This window comes from Carcharhinus amblyrhynchos, chromosome 8 (genome assembly GCF_965287045.1).
Source record: "Carcharhinus amblyrhynchos chromosome 8, sCarAmb.v2.hapA, whole genome shotgun sequence".
Taxonomy (NCBI): domain Eukaryota; kingdom Metazoa; phylum Chordata; class Chondrichthyes; order Carcharhiniformes; family Carcharhinidae; genus Carcharhinus; species Carcharhinus amblyrhynchos.
The window spans coordinates 63,943,303-63,959,999 of record NC_137331.1 but is presented as its reverse complement, the minus strand read 5'-3'; the positions used below and the strand labels follow the sequence as shown (position 1 = coordinate 63,959,999).

At 46.1% G+C, this 16,697-nt stretch overlaps 1 protein-coding gene across 1 annotated transcript in view; it reads right to left on the bottom strand.

Moving 5' to 3' along the window:
- nsmaf (neutral sphingomyelinase (N-SMase) activation associated factor) overlaps window positions 1-214 on the bottom strand; it is a 91,436-nt gene extending 91,222 nt beyond the window's left edge. The window contains exon 1 of the mRNA XM_080194192.1: window positions 78-214. Coding sequence (XP_080050318.1) covers window positions 78-115 — 38 coding nt within the window. The 5' untranslated portion in view covers window positions 116-214. The remainder of the gene's footprint in view (window positions 1-77) is intronic.
- Window positions 215-16,697: the final 16,483 nt, after the last annotated feature.

Here is a 16,697-nt window from a genome sequence, read left to right as displayed (position 1 = left end):
TCCCAGCTCTGGGGCCTAGTTTTCTGTCCCAAGCCGGAGCCTCGAGTAGCCAGCTGCCCGCGCCGCCAGGCACCCACCTCTCCCTGCAGCGCTGCTGTTTCTTCACAAAAGCCATTGGCAGAAAGCGACATCAGCTCCAGAGAACACCAGCCAGAGCCTCACTACAGAAAGCGCAGCCACACGACAGCACCGCCCACTGGAACCAGAGATACTTCCACTGGAATCAGAGACACACCCACTAGAACCAAACATATGCCCACCGGAACCAGAGACTCTCCGGCTGGAACCAGAGACACGCCCACCGGAACCAGACACTCCCTCTGGAATAGAGACATTCCCTCTGGAATAGAGACATTCCCACTGGAACTAGAGACACTGCCACTGGAGTAGAGACACTCCCACTGGAACAGACACACGCCTACTGGAGCCAGAGGCACTTCCACTGGAAACAGAGACACTTCCACTGGAAACAGAGACGCCCCCACTGGAGCCAAAGACACCTCACTGGAACCAGACACTCCCACCGGAGCAGAGACATGCCCACTGAAACCAGAGACACTCCCACTGGAACTAGATACTCCCACTGGAACAGATACATGCCTACTGGAGCCAGAGACACTTCCACTGGAACCAAACATATGCCCACTGGAACCAGAGACATTCCCACTGGAGCTAGAGACACTCCCACTGGAACCATACACTCGCACTGGAGTAGAGACACACCTCCTGGTACCAGAGACACTCCCACTGGAATCAGTGACACTTTCACTGGAACAGAGACACACCCACTGGAACCAGACACTCTCTGAAACCAGTCAATCCCACCGGAACAGAGACATGCCCACTGAAACCAGAGACACACCCACTGGAGCCAGAGACACACCCACTGGAGCCAGAGACACACCCACTGGAGCCAGAGACACACCCACTGGAGCCAGAGACACTCCCACAGCAAACAGAGATACCCCCACAAGAGCCAGAGACACCCCCACTGGGACCAGAGACACCTCCACTGGAACCAGAGACACCCCCACTGGAACTAGACACTCTCTGGAACCAGTCACTTCCACTGGAACAGAGACACACCCACTGGAGCCAGAGATACTCCCAGAGCAAACAGAGATACCCCCACTGGAGCCAGACACTCCCACTGGGACCAGAGACACTCCCACTGGAACCAGAGACACTCCCACTGGAACCAGAGACACCTCTCTGGAACCAGACACTCTCTGGAACCAGACACTCTCTGGAACCAGACACTCCCACCAGAACAGAGACAAGTCCACTGAAACCAGAGACACTCCTACTGGAACCAGACACTCCTACTGGAACAGATACATGTCTACTGGAGCCAGAGACACTGCCACTGGAATCAGAGACACACCCACTGGAACCAAACATATGCCCACTGGAACCAGAGACACACCGACAGGAACCAGACACTCCCACTGGAACCAGAGACACTCCCACTGACACTCCTACTGGAACAGATACATGTCTACTGGAGCCAGAGACACTGCCACTGGAATCAGAGACACACCCACTGGAACCAAACATATGCCCACTGGAACCAGAGACACACCGACAGGAACCAGACACTCCCACTGGAACCAGAGACACTCCCACTGGAATAGAGACATTCCCACTGGAGCTAGAGACACTCCCACTGGAACCAGACACTCGCACTGGAGTAGAGACACACCTACTGGAGCCAGAGACACTCTCACTGGAACCAGAAACATGCCTACTGGAACCAGACATACTCCCACTGGAGCCAGAGACACTGCCACTGGAGCCAGAGACCCTACCACAGCAACCAGAGACATTCCCACTGGAACCAAAGACACTCCTACTGGAATCAAACACACCCCCACTGGAACCAGAGACACTCCCACTGGAGCCAGAGACTTTCCTACAGCCACCAGAGACACCCCCACAGGAAACAGAGATACTCCCACTGGAACCAGAGGCACCCATACTGAAACCAGAGACACCTCCACTGGAACCAGAGACACCCGCATTGGAACCAGAAACATTCTCACTGGATCCTGAGACACCTCGCTGGAACCAGACACTCCCTGGAACCAGATGCTCCCACTGGAACAGAGACATGCCCACTGGAACCACAGACACGCCCACTGGAACCAGAGACATTCCCACTGTAGCCAGACACTCCCACTGGAACAGACACACGCCTACTGGAGCCAGAGGCACTTCCACTGGAAACAGAGACACTGCCACTGGAAACAGAGACGCACCCACTGGAACCAAACATATGCCCACTGGAACCAGAGACACACTGACTGGAACCAGACACTCCCACTGGAACCAGAGACACTCCCACTGGAATAGAGACATGCCCACTGGAGCTAGAGACACTCTCACTGGTACCAGACACTTGCACTGGAGTAGAGACATACCTACTGGAACCAGAAACACGCCCATTGGAACCAGAGGCACACCCACTGGAACCAGAGACACTCCCACTAGAGCCAGAGATATCCCCACTGAACCAGAGACACCCCCACTGGAACCAGACACTCTCTCACTGGTGCCAGAGACACTCCCACTGAAGCCAGAGACGCTCCCACTGAAGCCAGAGACAGACCAGATTCTCCCACTGGAACCTGAGACACTTCCGCTAGAACCAGAAACACCCCCACAACAACCAGAGACACCCTTACTGCAACCAGAAACACCCCTCAGCAACCAGAGACACTCCCACTGGAACCAGAGACACTTCCACTGGAACCAGAGGCACTCCCCACTGGAGCCAAAGACAGTCCTCACTGGAACCAGAGACACGTCACAGCCACTCATTCTGAGAGCCAGAGGCGCTCCCACTGGAACCAGAGACGCTCCCACTGGAACCACAAGAGACATTCCGATTGGAACTAAGAGAGAGGCCAGGAATGCTCCTACTGGGTTCAACAGAGACATTGTCATTGGAACCATCAGAAACCAGAGATACTATCGCTAGATCCCGCAGAGACCAGAAACACTCCCACATTGACTAGTAGACACCAGACTGCTAACACCACCACTGAACAAAGAACAAAGAAAATTACGGCATAGGAACAGGCCTTTCGACCCTCAAGCCTGCATCAGCTATGCTGCCCATCTGAACTAAGACCCCCGACCCTTCCGGGGACCATATCACTCTATTTCCATTCTATTCATGTATTTGTCCAGACACCCCTTAAAAGTCATATCGTATCTGCTCCGATTACTTCCCCTGGCAGCAAGTCCAGGCACCCACAACCCTCTGTGTAAAAAACTTGGCTCATACATCTCCTTTAAACCTTGCCCTTTGCGCCTTAAACCTATGCCCCCTAGTAATTGATTCTTCCACCCTGGAAAAAAGCTTCTGATCCAGCAGAGACCAGAGACAATACCACCTGATCTAGCAGAGACCAGTGGCACTTCCACTGGGACCAGCAGAGAGCATAGTTATTCACACAGTAACCAGCAGAGAAGAGAGACACTGCCATGGAAACTAGAAGATATAAGCACACTTCCATTGGAGCCAGCAGAGGCCAGAAACACTCCCACAGAAGCTACCAGGAGCAGAGACACATTGACCACCAGACAGCAGACACTGCCACTGGAACCATTAGAGAGCAGAGACACTACCAAACTAACCAGCAAAGAACAGAAACACTGCCAGAGGGACCCACAGATATCAGAGACACTGAAACAGACCCAGCAGAGAGGGGAGATATTGTTACCAGGGCCAGCAGAGACCGGAGACACTCTCACTGGTACCAACAGAGACCAGAGGCATTCTCATTAGAATTTGAAGTGACCAGTTACACTTGCACATGCACCAGCAGAGACCAGAGATACTGCAACAGGAACCAGCAGTGACCGGAGACACTGACTGAGAGACTAGTAACGACCAGAGATGGTGGCACCAGTGCTATTGTAACTAGTATAGTAATCCAGTTAGAATACCACCACAGTGGATGGTGGAATTTGAATTTAATTAAAATCTGGAATTAAAAAATGCAACAAAGACCAAGAAAACCTTATTGATTGTCCAAAAACCCAAAACCCATCTGATTCGTTAATAACCTTTAGGGAAGGAAATCCATCATCCTTACCTGGTGATATGGTTCAGGTCAGGAACTCCAAAGTGTTTTATGGAGATTGCCTGGATCATAAGTTTTGCACCTTGCATTTGGCTAGGAAAAGCATATGTTCCACTTCAGGTATGATTCGAATGACCCATTGGGAACTTCTATCCAACAAAGTTTATTTTAGAATATAGTTAACATGTATGGAAAGAAAAATAGCAATAACTTTTATCAGTTACAAACAAAAACAAAACAACCATGATAATGTATAAACCTCAACAACTATATCTAAAATGTTCCAATCAAACAATATCCTTGCCATAGACAAGACCCTTCAAACAGTTTCACACAGCAAAGTCTAATGGTCATGTGATACTGGAACTGAGTCTTTTGGTTGGAGAATTTAAAACACTCAGTCTTGTAAGTCTTGGTAGTCCCTTTGATACACCCAGAAGAGTTTGAAGTTTGTATAGCTTCCCAGAACCCCAGGTAGACTCTGGTCAAGTCACTAATGGCAGATTTTCTACTCCAGGAAGGTTTTCAGTTAACCCACAGAATTTCCAAAACCAGAGAGAGAGAAAGACTTCTTTTCAGCTTGCTGTTCCTTCTAAAAAACTCCAACGTAAAACTGCAGCTCCAAACAGAAAATGAAAGAACTCCTACCACCTGACCTGCCAACCAGTTTTTGTTTCTAACAATGCAGAGTCATAAACATCCCAGTAAAATAAGCAAACCCTCGTTTAAGCAGCAATAAAAAGACAAACCAGTATCATAATGAGAAAACAATTGAAGCCAAAAAGGCCTGCTTACCGCTGCAGAAAATATGATTTAAAAAAAATCTCTTAAAGATACACTAATGTCACACTGGGCTGGTCTAAATGTGACTCCAGATCCACTGCAGTGTGGTTGACTCTTAAATGCCCTCTGAAATGGTGTAGCAAGCCATTCAGTTTTGTCAAAACACTAAAAATGGAATAAAAACCTTGAATGAAAGGGGGGACAGATCACTCAGCATTGACTCAGGCACTGAAAACAACGATAGCATACCAGCCCTGTCGACACCGCAAAATTCTCCTTACCAACATCTGGTGGCTTATGTCAAAATTGGGACAGTTTTTTTTTCTTAGACAGTCCTACTGAGTCAAGGATGACTTGCTTCCTCACTAAAAAATGAATTCTCAGATGACTGAGGAATCCAATGTGTGACCGGTGGTCTCTGTAATAGGTGGGGCAGACACTGGTTGGTGGAATGGGTGGTTTGGATGCTCAGGTTGCCATGCACTCTTTCCTCTGGCTTCAGCTTGTCTCAGCAATGAAACCTGAGGTGTGCAGCTCATTCCCAGATGCTTTTCCTCCAATGAGCGGTGTTGGGCCAGAGATTCATCCAGCAGTGGGCAATTATACAACTCACTCGAAATGGGGGTCTGTAAATATCGCCATGTGTGAAGATCGGGGAATCCCCACAGCAGTGCAAAACGTAAGGCTGAAACATTTGCAACAATTTTCAGTCAAAAGTGCCAACAGAATGATCCATCTCAGCCTCCTCCAGAGATACACAGCATCGCAGATGTCAATTTAATTTACTCCATGTGATATCAAAAACCAGCTGAAGACACTGGATAATGCAAAGGCTATGGACCCTGACAATATTCCGGCAATAATATTGAAGACTTGTGCTCTAGAACTTACCGCACACTCTAGCCAAGCAGTTCCAGTACAGTTACAACACTGGCATCTGGATGAATGCCTGGCCCAAGACTGCCCGTTGGAGGAAAAGCATCTGGGAATGAGCTGAACACCTCAAGTTTCATTGCTGAGAACAAGCTGAAGCCAATGTGAAAAATTGTCCATGTATTCCCTGCGCACGAAAAGCAGGACAAATTCGACCTAGGCAATTACTGTGCAGTCAGTCTATCTCAGTTATCAATAAAGTGTTGGTAGGGGGTAGGGGGTTTTCAATGCTGCTATCAAGCAACACTTGACCTGCTCACTGATGCTCAGTTTGGGTTTCACCAGGTCACTCAGTTTCTGACTTCATTACAGTCTTGGTTCAAACATGGACAAAAGCCAGAGATGAGAGCGACTGTCCTTGACATCTGACAAAGTGTGACATCAAGGAGGCCTGGTACAACTCCAGCCACTCATGTGAACACAGACAAGGGCTCCTCTGCTGATATCAGGCAGCCAGAGGGCGAGGACAACAAGGATGCAATGAGAAACATCCAGGGGGCAGAGACACCAGGAATGCGCTGATTCAGCAGTTCTTCAAATAGGCTAACATGCCTTTCCCACAAAGCCAGAGGGCAATATCATCATCCTAAACACATAACACTCATCCATTCTATGAGGACATTTCCATCCAATAAAGCCTAATATCCCAGACATCTCTGAACAGGTGATGATTAGTCTGATACCAATATAACACACAGGACACATCTGGCTTGAGTGCAGTATGATATTTAAAATGATAAATTCAGAAATATGCAAAAGGTCCATCGGCACAGAACGTGAACATAAACATAATGGGTGGAATTTTTCCAAAAAACTGAGAGTGTCGTTTCGGGTGAGAAAACCAATGAGATTCATTTTGGACACGCCAGCAAAATTAGGTCACTGTTTTCCCACACATTGTCGTCATTTGGGAGAGTGGTGAGTTTTGCACCTGTTCTGAGAAGGGTGAGCCCTAAACATACCAATAAGCCCAGCTTCACAGAGATTAGATGCCCTTTTTAATGACCCTCCCACATTCCCCTCTTTATGATCCTCTGCTTATGCCCCAGCCTCCTCAGGCTCCACCCTCCCTCATGCCCCATCCCCATTGGCACTGTCAACAGCACCTAGGTGCTACCCGGCAGTGCCAGGTTTGCACTGTCAGAATGTCAATTGGCACTGTTGGCAGTGCCAGGTGTGAAATGCCCAATCATGTTTTTTGATTTGATTTCTTATTGTCACATGTATTAGTACACAGTGAAAAGTATTGTTTCTTGCGCGCTATACAGACAAAGCATACCATTCACTGAGAAGGAAAGGAGAGAGTGCAGAATGTAGTGTTACAGTCACAGCTAGGGTGGAGAGAAAGATCAATTTAATGCAAGGTAAGTCCATTCAAAATTCTGACAGCAGCAGGAAAGAAGCTGTTGTTGAGCTGGTTGGTACATGACCTCAGACTTTTGTATCTTTTTTCCTAATGGAAGAAGGTGGAAGGTGGACTCCGACTAGCAAGGCTTCAATGGCCTCCGAAAACAACGCCCCCACCCACAACCCTGTTGTGAAGATCAGTAGTGATTCTCGCTGGGCTCCAACTGCACCCAAGGGTCAGAAAATCCCAGGAGCAGAGAAAATCCAGCCTTGAACAGACGCAATAGATGCAATCTTGTCAGCTCACTGCACCTGTTGATCAGTACGACGAGCTGGGAAGGTAACATGAGAGGAGAGAAATTGCTGTCTTCATGGTCTTGTTTTACTGGCAAGAATGGCTTCATGCCCAGAAAATGCATATAGCTCATCACCATGAAATTGCCTGGATCTCCATATTATTAGGGAGACTAACACACTGCTTTCCCTTTTCCATTGCTTCCCAACTCGCTGGCAAGAATCACTACTGCTTTGCAGTATGGGAGACCGGGTGCCATGGCCACGGCAGGGGGATCGGCAGCCATTGAAGTCCCTGGGTGATTGGGGCATGGCTGGGCAGTGCCTATCAGGGCCCAAGGCACCAAGCCAGGGTGTCAGTGCCAGGGGGCAGTGCACTGCTGGCATTGCCAAGGTGTCTAGCCTGAAGGGGGAATGAGTGGGGGTAAGAGGGGGAAGGAGTCTGAGTGGGGGGGTGCTGGATGGAGGAAGTCAGGTTGGGCAACTCTCATGTTTGCATCGTGCATGTTGAGACAGTGACCCATTATTTGTGGGTGAGGGGAGTGCACTGCTGGCACTGCCAGGGTGAGAAAACCCTGGACATGCCAATGAAATCAGATCACCGGAGGTGGTGGCACTCCCCTGGAGAGTGGGGGGAGGTACAATTTCATTGTTTGGGGAGAGAGGGGCATGTTTTTGAGATGGGCTGCCCTTTGTCTCAGAATGGTGGGGCTGATCAACAGATTGCTTGAAATGAGCTTATTATGAGTTTAATTGGGTGAAAGATGCTGCCAGCACCAATGGGAAACACACTTGTATTTAAACCCCTTTCACGTGAAGCAGTGCATGAGCAGACTGGGTGACTACTTTGCTGAACACATTCGTTCTGTCAACAAGCAGGACCCAGACCTTCCTGTTGCTTGCCACTTCAACACACCACCCTGCTCTCCAATACACATGTCCATCCTTGGCCTTTTGCAATGTTCTAGCAAACTGGAGGAGCAGCACCTCATCTTCCGATTGGGCACTTTACAGAACTTCCAGACTGAACATTGACTTCAACAACCTCAGAGCATGAACTCCACCCCATTCCTATTTATTTCATTTTATTTCATCTAATTTCATCTCATTCATCCATTTTACCATCCTTCTTTCTCAGTTACATTTTTTCTATTTCTCCATTCCAGCTGTCCTTCTTCCTTGCACCCTCCCCCACCCCCTCCCTGGGCAACTGCCACATTCAACAGGCAGTCCTTTAACAACTTACACCTCTGTCCTGCCATTCATATATGCTGATCACTTAATGGACACTTTTACCATCTTCCCAGCCTTCTGTATCATCATTTACATTCCCTTTGACTAATTCCACCTCCCACTTCCCCTTCATAGTATAAATCTCTGCTGATTCTCTTTGTTCACAGCTCTGACAAGGGTTATCTAGACTCAGAACATTGACTCTATTTTCTCTCCACAGATGCTGTCAGACCTGCTGAGATTTTCCAGCATTTTCTGTTTTTGGTTTAGATTCATGCATCCACAGTATTTGGCTTTTACGTGAACCATATAAATATTCTGACTACAAGAGCATGTCAGAGGCTCGGAATCCTGCAGCAAGTAAAATAACTCCCTTTGACTGCACCCAACTGTCTATCATACACAAGGCACAAATCATGAGCATAATGGAAATCTTCCCACTTGCTTGGATGAGTACAACTCCAAGGACCCTTGAAGCTTGACACCATTTCAGGAACAAAGCAGCCTGCTTGATTGGTAAGCCATCCACCACCTTCAACATTATTGGCTGCAATATGTATCATTTACAAGATGCACTGCAGCAACTCACTCATTGAAGCACATTCCAAACTCACAATCTCTAATGTCTGTACTGGTAGCAGGCGAATGGGAACACTGCCCCCTGCAAGTTCACTTCCAAATCAATCCCCTCCTGATTTGGAATTATACTGCTTTTCCTTCACTGTTGCTGTGTCAAAATCCTGGATCTCCCTTCCTAACAGCACTGTGGATGTACCTGCTCCACATGGACTGCAGCGGTTCAAGAACGTGGTTCTCACCATCCTTTCAAGGACAATTAAAGATGGACAAAAAAACTGGCCATGCCAGCGACATTCACATCTCATGAACAAATGATGAAAAAGTAATTGCTGTGGCAAAGTTTTTCCTATTCCAACAGCTGTCTGTGTGAAGAAATTTATCTTCAATTTTCACCTGTCACATTTCAGGATTGTATTTGTTTGAATCTTTAGCTTATTCTTATATTTTGAGAAAATTTGTTATTTTGGATAATCATCCATATTTTGGGGTAAATGTCAATGATATATGGACACATGGAACAGCCATGTGGAGCAAGTTCGCACCTCAATATGCCAACATCTTCACGCTCAAGTTCGAACAAGACCTCTTCACCGCACAGGACTTTCAACCGATGCTAAACACTAGATACATTGATGACATTTTCTTCCTTTGGACTCATGGTGAACAATCACTGAAACAACTATATGATGACATCAACAAGTTCCACCCCATCATTACTCTCACCATGGACTACTCTCCAGAATCGGTTGCATTCTTGGACTCACACATCTCCATCAAGGATGGTCCCCTCAGCACTTAATTATACCGCAAGCCCACGGATAACCTTACGATGCTTCTCCAACTTCCACCCTAAACACATTGAAGAAGCCATCCCCTCCGTATAGACAGGTGAGGAGGTTCGCAACAGACACCTACAGACACTGAAAGATGCCCTGGTAAGAAGAGGATATGATGCTCGACTCATTGATCAGCAGTTTCGACGCACCACAGAGCAAAACCGCACTGACTTCTTCAGAAGTCAGAGTACTGACAGAGTACCCTTTGTCGTCTAGTACTCCCCAGGAGCGGAGAAGCTACGATATCTTCTTTGGAGCCTTCAACATGTTATCGATAAAGACACATATCTTGCCAAGGCCATCCTCACATCCCCACTACTTGCCTTCAAACAACCACGCAATCTTAAACAGACCATTTTTCACAGCAAACTATCCAGCCTTCAGGAGAACAGTAACCACGACACCGTACAATCTTGCCACAGCAACCTCTGCATGATGTGCTGGATCATCGACATGGATACCATCATCACACGTGAGAACTCCATCTACTAGGTACACGGTACGTACTCATGAGCCTCGGCCAACATTGTCTATCTGATACTCTGCAGGAAAGGATGTCCCGAGGCAGGGTACACTGGGGAGACAATACAGATGCTACGACAATGAATGAATGAACACTGCTCGACAATCACCAGGCAGGAGTGTTCCCTTCCTGTCGGGGAACACTTCAGCAATCAAGGGCATTCAGCCTCTGACCTTTGAGTAAGCATTCTCCAAGGCAGCCTTCACGACACACGACAAAGCAGAATCACTGAGCAGAAAGTGATAGTCAAGTTCCGCACACACGAAGAAGGCCTCAACTGGGGTCTTGGGTTCACGTCACATTACGCGTAACCTCACTATTTGGCATGGGTTTGCAAAATTCTACTAACTGCTCTGGCTTGAGACAATTCACGCTTCTTTAACCTGTCATTATTCCTCTTTTTATTCATATTGTCTGTACCTGTAAAGACTTGATTACCTGCAAAGACTTGTGTTCCAACCATTGTTTTGCAAATATGTCTGTGTCTATATATGCCCTGTTTGTGAACCCACTCTCTACTCACCTGATGAAAAAGCAGCACTCTGAAAGCTTGTGCTATCAAATAAGCCTGTTGGATTTTAACCTGGTGTTGTGAGACTTCTTACAATGTTATATAGCTTAGTCTGTATATTGGAAAAATAACTAAAGAACAACATGACACCATTTTTCAAGTTATGGTAGACTCGGCACTAAACTATCAAACCACCAGTGAATAGCAACAAACAGGCAACCTGATCTGCATTTCCAAAAAACTGATGCATATATTAAAAAAATTCAGGTACGCAGTTGATATAGTCACATCCATAAATGAACCATGCATCTCCTACAAGAAAGAAAGAAGGTTCTGTTATACCTAGTTTCCAGTCACACAATAGTGTGTGTGATACCGAGGTAATAACAGAAGAGCTGGGTTGTGAAATCTTGTGCTTGCCCTCTGTGCATTTCTCCTATCTTCTGGAAGATGAACTGATGTGCAGAATGTTGAGACGAGGTGAATAGTGAACTGTAAAAATCATTTCCAGTGGATGAAATACATGACTGAATGTAATAGTTTTCAGTTAAGTTCAAACACAGCAAATGAATTGTGCAAAGCACCAAAATAACAGTGAGCAGAGTGACCAGGTAACCTGTTTTAATTATGTTGACGGAGGATAAATGTTCTACAGAACAGCAGGAAAACTTCATTGTTCTTATAATGCCACTATATCTCTTGTATTCATCTGACAGAGCAGTGGGCTTCACTTTATGAAATGACAGCACCCCAACATGCCCTCGGAGCCACACTGATGTCTCAGCCTGGGTTATGTGCTCAATTTCCGAAAATGAATTAGGAACGCACTTAAAGATGAGAGTGCTACTGCTGAATCAAGACTGACACCAGAACAGTGAAGCATGTTTCATACAATCATAGAATCCCTACAGTGCAGAAGGAGGCCATTCGGGCCATCGAGCTTACACTGACAACATTGCCACTCAGGCCTTATCCCTGTGAGCCCAAGTATTTACCCTGCTAATCCCCTGGAGGAAATCCATGCAGACACGGGAGAACGTGCAAAGTCCACACAAATGGTCATCTGAGGCCGGAATTGAACCTGGGTCCCTGGCACTGTGAAGAATCAGTGCTAACCACTAGGCCACGGTGCCGCCACAGATAATATGATTTATTACCTCAAATAATGCTTTTATTAAGGAAGGATATGGTCTTCATCTCTGACTGTATTATAGGTACACAGGTCCAAAGAACAAAGAACAAAGAACAACCCAGCACGGGAAACAGGCCCTTCGGCCCAACGAGCCCGCGCCGCCGCATCACCCTACACCTATTCTACCCTGCATGTCTACGAATGGGACCCTACTCAGTCAGATTCAGGGAAGAAATAGTGTCAATTTGGTAGAAACCGATTAGCCTAAGAGCACATCTTTGGGGTGTGGGAGGAAACCGGAGCGCCCGGAGGAAACCCACGCAACCACAGGGAGAATGCGCAAACTCCCACAGACACAGGCCCAAATCCATGTATCTGCACAGCTAGCAGTGCTAGTCACTGAGCTGTTGCGGCGCCCGTCTACCGGTCCAGGATCAAGCACACACACCGACATGAAGTACTAGGCCACTCCTGGACTTCCAAGAGCAGCCCACGCACGACCCGCCGTGTGCATGCCCCTCGCTTGACACGAGGTGGACCTCCACCTGTGGAATAAAGACAAAAAATATTAATCATACAGCCTGCCCTTCCGGTGTCTCCTGAGGTTTAACCCTATTTAATAGCCCCTACCATATCCCTCCATTCTCGTTTCACTCATGTGCCTATCTAACTGCATCTTAAACGAGTCCAACGTTCCTGCCTCCACCACCCTACTCGGTAGCGCATTCCAGACCCCCACAACTCTCTGCGTAAAGAACCTTCTTCTCACCTCCAAATTATACCTCCCCCCCCCGTCACCCTTAAGTGATGACCTCTCGTGTTCGTACCCAGTCTAGGGAGCAGTCTCTCACTATTAACTCTATCTATTCCCTTCAGTATCTTATATACCTCTATCATGTCCCCTCTCAATCTCTGTCTTTCCAAGGAGAATAGCCCCAGTCTCTTCAATCTCTCCTCGTAACCCAGTCCCCCCATGCCAGGCAACATCCTGGTAAATCTCCTCTGCACCCTTTCCAGAGACTCCACGTCCTTCCGGTAGTAAGGTGACCAGAACTGGACGCAGTACTCCAAATGCGGTCTAACCAACGTTCTGTATAACTGAAGCATTAGACGGCAGCTTTTATACTCTAAGCCCCTTCCTATAAAGGCTAACATCCCATAAGCCTTCCTAACAACCTTCTCCACTTGTGACGCAACCTTCATGGATTTGTGAACCTGCACTCCCAGGTCCCTCTGTACGTCTATACTCCTAATCGGCCTACCTTTTATCACATAGCTCCTCTCTGCATTATTCCGTCCAAAATGCATCACCTCGCATTTGTCAGGATTAAATGCCATCTGCCACCTATCTGCCCACTGCACCAACCTATCTATATCCTGTTGTATCACCTGACAATCCAGTTCCGTACCCGCCAACCCTGCCATCTTGGTGTCATCAGCAAACTTGCTGATCACACCACCTACGCCCTCTTCCAAGTCATTTATGTAGACTACAAAGAGGAGATGTCCCAGTACTGAGCCCTGCGGCACACCACTGGTCACTGGCCTCCAGCCCGACAAGGTACCCTCCACAACTACCCTCTGTCTCCTATTTCCCAGCCAGTTCTCAATCCACCTAGCTACCTACCAGGTCCAATGTAACCATTTCACAGATGCCTTCAGGAGGACACTGTCTTCATTGTGTCAACCAAGGATTGGGTCCCATGATGAACATGTGCCCCAAGCTGTCATTGTTAATAAGGACCTAATACAGTATGTCCATTCATGCTATGATTTACTGTCATGCAGGCTAAGGTATATAGCTTATTTTCCAGTTCCATTACCTCATTTACTGATATCTTCAATCATGGTTGTTTTAAATCGGGATATAGGGAATAGAAATGATGTTTATGATTCTGAAACAAAGACTTCTGTCGCCATAATAGAAACCTGGAATACACAGAGAGTGGGATCAAGAATCACATCCATAAACATTCAAAAATCTAAGTTATAGTAAGCCCAACTTGAATCAGAAAATATTTAAATATAATACCTCTGCCTCAGGCATTGGCAGAAACCTGCAGTACATATAAATTAACAACCCTGTGCTGCTATATGTTCAAAATTAAAAGCGAAATCTAGGACGTTTCCATATAAAGAGATTTTATTCAATAGAATCTAACAGTAAGCATTTTCTGAAATGTGCTTCAACTGATAGTTTACTATAAATATGAAGTCTTTAGCAATTGGTTATTTTCAGTTAAGTACTTTTGTCATCCACAAATAACTTTGGTAACATTGTATGAGTTTGTTGATGGGAACAGATTATTAACAGGATGGATAACTAAGGCTGTTATCTTTAATCTTTAATCTAGTAAGAAGTGGGGAGGAATCTGTCAAAAATTACTTGTATCTGAAGATCAAAATGATAGGAGATGGGAGGAAAAGAGGGATCAAGATAAGGAATAAGTGTGACATGAATGACACAGTTACAGAAAAAAATTAAAATGATTGTTAATATAGTGATTAAGAAAATAGTTAAAATGCTATAGTTAATACAAATAAATTTAATTGCCTGTACAGGAATGTTCACAGCATCTATGGAAAAAAGGAAAGAATGGGTGGCAATAATTCAAAACAAGCAGCCAGATATAGCAGGAATAATTGTAACATGGCTTTGTACAAAACAGGTCTGGCAGTTCCATATTGCTGGATATAGAAAGGCTGCAGAAAAGATTCAGAAATGGAGTTAAGTTTCTTTCTTGTGTTGCTTCTATCACTCCATGCCGTAGACCAATCTGGTAGATACGTCCTTCAGGAACTCAGTTAGCTCGGTCAGTTTTGGCATATCGACAAACTCATGGTGCTGGACATTGAAGATCCCTATTCAGAATACATTCTGGGCCCTTGCTACCCTCAGTGCTTCTTCCAAGTGGTGTTCAGCATGGAGGAGTCATCCCTAATCACTCTAAGGACATTGAAACTCAACAAATTTGTGTGGAACCCTATTCATGTATAGGCCTGACTAGGTACAGAGGGCTGCAGTCTTCCTTCCCTGAACAATAATAGTGAACTCCTGACCTTTGGATTACTTGTCCCATTATCTGAGTGAGGCTACTGTCCATGTACAGTTCTAGGAATATTCAGTGCTGGCCTGAATGTTAGCAAGGCACTCCTGTAATCTGTCATTGATTATTTATCTCAGGAGCTGCGGATGGAATGGAATATTGTAGAGGTGCAGACAAACAATTCCAATACTGACAGTATAATGGAGGGACGAAGCAGGTGATGTTGGTTAGGCTGAGGACACTGCCAGGGGAGGAGGTGGCAGTGTTGTATTATCACTAGAACCAGTGGTGCTGGGCAATGCTCTGGGGAATCCAACCGCAGCAGATTGTGAAATTTGAATTCTGTAAAAACTTGAATTAAAAATCTATTGTTAATTGTCATAAATTAGTTCATGATTGCCTACTCCTGCTCCTATTTCTTATGTTCTTATGACTGCTTTTAGGGAAGGAAATCTGCCATTCTTGAGAGAAAAAGTTGGAAAATCTCAGCAGGTCTGGCAGCATCTGTAAGGAGAGAAAGAAGCTGATGTTTCGAGTCTGCAGGCATTTAGAGGCACAAAGTCTGATTAGGGACAGTCAGCATGGCTTTGTGAGTGGAAAATCATGTCTCACAAATTTGATTGAGTTTTTGAAGGGGTAACCAAAAAGGTAGATGAGGGCAATGCAATTGATGTTGTCTATATGGACTTTAGCAAGGCCTTTGACAAGGTACCGCATGGTAGGTTGTTGCATGAGGTTAAATCTCACAGGATCCAGGGTGAGGTAGCGAAATGGATACAAAATTGGCTTGATGACAGAAGCCAGAGTTTGGTTGCCGAGAGTTATTTTTCAAACTGGAGACCTGTGACTAGCGGTTTGCCTGAGGGATTGGTGCTGGGTCCACTGTTATTTGTCATTTATGTTAATGATTTGGATGAGAATATAGAAGGCATGGTTAGTACGTTTGTAGATGACACCAAAATTGGTGGCATTGTGGACAGTGAAGAAAGTTATCTTGGGATGCAACAGGATCTTGATCAATTGGGCCAGTGGGCTGATGAATGGCAGATTGTGATTAATTTAGATAAATGCAGGGTGATGCATTTTGGTAGATTGTACAAGAGCAGGGCTTACTCAGTTAATGGTAGGGCATTGGAGAAATTTACAGAGCAAAGAGACCAAGGGATACACGTTCATAGCTCCTTGAAAGTGGTGTCACAGGTGGACAGAAGTAACAGAAGGCATTCAGCACGCTTGGTTTCATTGGTCAGAACATTGAATACAGGAGTTGGGACATCTTGTTGAAATTATACAAAACATTGGTAAGGCCACACTTGGAATACTGTGTACAGTTCTTGTCACCTATAATAGAAAGGATATTATTAAACTAGAAAGAGTGCAGAAGAGAT